The sequence below is a fragment of the Octopus bimaculoides genome, chromosome 4 (genome assembly GCF_001194135.2).
Source record: "Octopus bimaculoides isolate UCB-OBI-ISO-001 chromosome 4, ASM119413v2, whole genome shotgun sequence".
NCBI lineage: Eukaryota > Metazoa > Mollusca > Cephalopoda > Octopoda > Octopodidae > Octopus > Octopus bimaculoides.
The window spans coordinates 19,862,286-19,866,760 of record NC_068984.1 but is presented as its reverse complement, the minus strand read 5'-3'; the positions used below and the strand labels follow the sequence as shown (position 1 = coordinate 19,866,760).

The following is a 4,475-nucleotide window of genomic DNA, read 5'->3' as shown; positions in this document are numbered from 1 at the left end:
GTATTGTTTTCGTCTTCAGATTCCACATTTTGCTAATTTCTATTTCAAGATCTTTATATTTGCTCAGTTTTTGGTAGGTCTTGACAGATACGTTTATATCAATTGGGACAGTCATATCAATGAGGAGGCATGATTTTTGTCTGAAGTCTTTCAGTATGATGTCTGGCCTATTTGCGTCTATCTTTCTGTCAGTTTGAATGGTGAAGTTCCAGAGGAGTGCAATGTGATCATTTTCAAGTACTGGGGGTGGTTTGTGTTCCCACCAGTTTTTATCATGGGGCAAGTCCAGGTTTTTGCATATTACCCAGTGAATATATTGTGCAGCTCTATCATGCCTGTTGAGATACTCTGTAGGTATTATTATTATTATTATTATTATTATTATTATTATTATTATTATTGTTATTCAGTAGTCTTATTTTCATCAAGTGCTTTCACTGCACTACTGGGCGCAGCTTTGTGTGCCTTGGGTATGTGCTGTGGTTTTGTTGTGGTGCTCTTATTTTCACTGTATTGAAAGTGTTTTACATAGGATGTGTGCAGTGCTTAGTAGTGCTATTTTCTGTATGTTATATATACTTGTAAATCCTGGTGTTTTTGTTTATGTATTTGTCTGAATGTTTTTCTTATCATACCTCATGCAGCTACTATAATAGGAATTGTTTCTGTTTTTAGACTCCACATTCAAGTTACCTCTATTTCCAGATCTTTGTATTTTGAAAGTTTCTCCATTTCTTTTAGAGAAACGTTTTCATCTGTAGGTATATCGATTGATATGTCAATTAGAAAGCATTTTTTTCTTGGTGATCTCTGACAACTACATCCAGCCTATTGGTCTTTGTTTATATTTTTATTATTATTAAGGTGGCGAGCTGGCAGAATCGTTAGCACACCGGGCAAGTCTGTCCTTATGTTCTGAGTTCAAATTCTGCTGCAGTCAACTTTGCCTTTCATCCTTTCAGGGTTGATAAATTAAGTACCAGTGAAATGCTGGGGTTGATGTAATCGACCAGTCCCCTCCCCCAAATTTCAGACCATGTGCCTTTAATAAGAAGGATTAATATTTTTATTATTAAAGTGGTGAGCTTATAGAATCATTAGCATATTGGACAAAATGCTTAGCTGCATTTCATCTGTCTGTATGGTCTGAGTCCAAATTCTGCTGAGGTCGGCTTTACCTTTCATTTTTTTGGAAGTTGATGAAATAAGTACCAGTTGCGCACTGGGGTTGGTGTAATCAACTAGCTCCCTCCCCTAAAAAATTTCAGTCCTTGTGCTCATAGTAAAAAGGATGATTGTTGTTGTTGCTGTTGTTGTTGTCTCAACAAAAAAAAAAACCTGTAATTAAATATATAATTATTTTTCATTTCAGATGAACAAGAAAGAGTCCAAAAGAAGACATTCACCAACTGGATGAATACATATTTATGTCAGGTATAATCTTATTTTACTCTTCAAAAAATACAATCTTTACACCGTTTCGTTAAGCAAGGTTATTCTACTTTCTTCTTGTCATTGTTGTTGTCACTGCCTTTGTTGCTATATAGCCCCAGGTCAGCTCTGTTTGAGCAGTCATATGACCCAGAAGTACTTCGCTAAATGGCTAAGGGCAACCCATAGATTCATTGTCCTAAACATACTCACTATGATTCTTCCTAACTTGAGGCCATCTTGCATATTCCAATGTGATGTGATGACTATCATAGGCTGCAACATGACAGGGTGACAGATGGATGATATTAATGCAGTATGATGGTGACTGATGAATGGTATAGATGTTGTATGATGGTGACAAACAAATGGTATGAATTTTGTATTGCGACAAATGAACAGTATGAATGCAGTGTGACAGTATGACAGATGAGTGGTTTGAATACAGTATGACAGGGTGACAAATGAGTGGTATGGATACAGTATGATGGTGACAGATGAATGGTATGAATAAAGTATAACAGTGACAGATGAATGGTATGAATGTAGTGTAACAGTGATAGATGAACAGTATAAATTCAGTGTGACAGTATGACAGATGAGTGGTATGATGATGACAGATGAATGGTATAAATGCAATGTGACTATAAAAAAATGACTGATATGGGTTGCGATATGATAGCATGACAGAAGAATGATACGAATGCTGTGTGATAGCATGTCACATGAGTGATATGGAGAGTGTGTAACAGAGGGATTGTATACGGGGGTGACAAATAAATGGTGTGGAAGCATGACAGTTCGACACATGAATGGTATGGAGTGTAGCATGGTGGGGTGGCCACAGTTATTGTCTTATCTATTTTTGTATTCCTGTTGTTATTGATCCCGAGGTCCACTAGAGTCATGCTGACCTTATATGGATAATGTTTCATCACAACCATTCCATCTCTGCTCAGGCATAGTCTATCTAGGATTATGTTACCCAATATGTACTTCTTTGTTTAAAACAATTGGATGTGATTTTAAGAAAGATTTGTGTACTATTTTTAGCCATTTTACCATTGCTTAGTAATTTCCATTTATGGTGGTGGTCACAGCAGCAGTGGGTCAGGTGAACTCAACCAGGGAATGACAATTACTGATGCTCTGTTTTGATAACTGAGGGTTTATATTTCATCAGAGTGTTTAAGAATAGTGATGCCTATTGAAACTGTAGCTATTTCTGCGTGTGTGTGCATGTCTTTTAGTGCATGTGTGGGCATGTGTTCATGCCTCTGTGTGTGTGTGCACATGCGTGTGCACACACATGCATGTGTTAGTGCTTGTGTAGGTGTGTGTTTGTGCATGTGTGGGTGTGTGTTTGTGTCAATGTGTGTATGTGTGTGCTTCTGTGTGTATATTTGTGTGTTTGTGTGTGTGTACTTGTGACTATATTTGTGTGTGTTTGTACATGTGTGTGAATGTTTGTGCTTGGTGTAATTGTGTGTGATTGTGTGTGTGTCTGTATGTTGTGTGATTGTGTATGTGTGTGTGACTGTTTGTGTGTGTATACATTTGTGTGTTTGTATGCTTGTGTGTAGTTTCTGTATGTGTTGTATGTATGTTTGCATATGTGTGTGTGTGTTTTCTGTTTATCAGTTCTGTGCATGCGTGTGTGTGTGTGTGTGTGTGTGTGTGAGAGAGAGAGAGGAGGCAGAGGAGACAGAGAGGAGAAAGAGAGAGAAAGACAGGGAGAGAGAGGAGAGAAAGAGAGGAAAGAGAGAGAGGAAAGAGAGAGAGAGAAAATGTTTATTGTGGCATTTGAACCAACATAAGCCTTTGTACATAAACCTTCATAATATTAATACATCATTGAAAAACCAAAACCAACATCACTAGCATGTTTGTCAGATGCTAGCTTTCATCCCTTCTAATGTCACAATTGATAGTAACATCAACATATATCTATACATTATATATATATATATATATATATATAACAATATACCAAATTCAGAACTATATGCTATTATGGACCTCCTCACTGGTTCACATCTGTTTTTGTCCCTCTATGCTAATATAGGCTGGACTGGTGTATTCCAGCACCTTCTCCCACTAATTCTTATTTCTTTATTGCCCACAAGGGGCTAAACACAGAGGGGACAAACAAGGACAGACAAACGGATTAAGTCGATTATATTGACCCCAGTGCATAACTGGTACTTATTTAATCGACCCTGAAAGGATGAAAGGCAAAGTTGACCTCGGCGGAATTTGAACTCAGAATGTAGCGGCAGACGGAACACCGCTAAGCATTTCACCTGGCGTGCTAACGTTTCTGCCAGCGCGCCGCTAAATCTCTCGTTTCTCCCACTAATTCTGGCTGCTCTTTATCATCTGGTACTCATAACAACAGAGAAAAAACTGCCAGTCCTGGTTGTTTTTCTATTCTATTATTCTTTTACTTGTTTCAGTCGTCTGACTGTGGCCGTGCTGGAGCGCTTCCTTAAAAGGTTTTAGTTGAAGAAATCGACCCCAGGACTTATTTCTAAGCCTAGTACTTATTCCATTCTTTGTAAGCCTAATGCCTATTCCATTGGTCTCTTTTGTCAAACTGCTAAGTTACGGGGATGTAAACACACCAACATCAGTTGTCAAGCAATGATGGAAGGACAAACATAGACACAAAGACACACACACATAAATATATACATATATATACAAATATACAATGGGATTCTTTCAGTTTCCATCTACCAAATCCACTCAAGGCTTTGGTCGGCCCAAGGCTATAATAGTAGAAGACACTTGCCAAGGTGCCGTACAGTGGGACTGAACCCAGAACCATGTGGTTGGGAAGCCAGCTTCTTAGCATACAGCCATACCTGTACCTATGTTCTATGGAATATATTTTTTCAGGTCTTGCCTTTTGTGGTCGAATGTCCTTCCTATCACCAACATTGATTGGGACATATACATATGTATATATATATATATATATATATATGTATATATATGTATATACACACACACACACACACACACACACACACACATATATA

At 37.9% G+C, this 4,475-nt stretch overlaps 1 protein-coding gene and 1 long non-coding RNA gene across 11 annotated transcripts in view; one reads left to right on the top strand and one right to left on the bottom strand.

The window, feature by feature from the left end:
- Positions 1-4,475, top strand: part of LOC106881484 (nesprin-1) — an 811,219-nt gene that overhangs the window by 111,292 nt on the left and 695,452 nt on the right. For all 10 annotated transcript variants that reach the window (XM_052966929.1, XM_014931893.2, XM_014931887.2 and 7 more), the window contains one exon: positions 1,373-1,434. In XM_052966929.1, the coding sequence (XP_052822889.1) occupies positions 1,373-1,434 (62 nt within the window). The remainder of the gene's footprint in view (positions 1-1,372; positions 1,435-4,475) is intronic.
- Positions 1-4,475, bottom strand: part of LOC128247559 (uncharacterized) — a 30,286-nt gene that overhangs the window by 25,309 nt on the left and 502 nt on the right. The window lies entirely within an intron of this gene.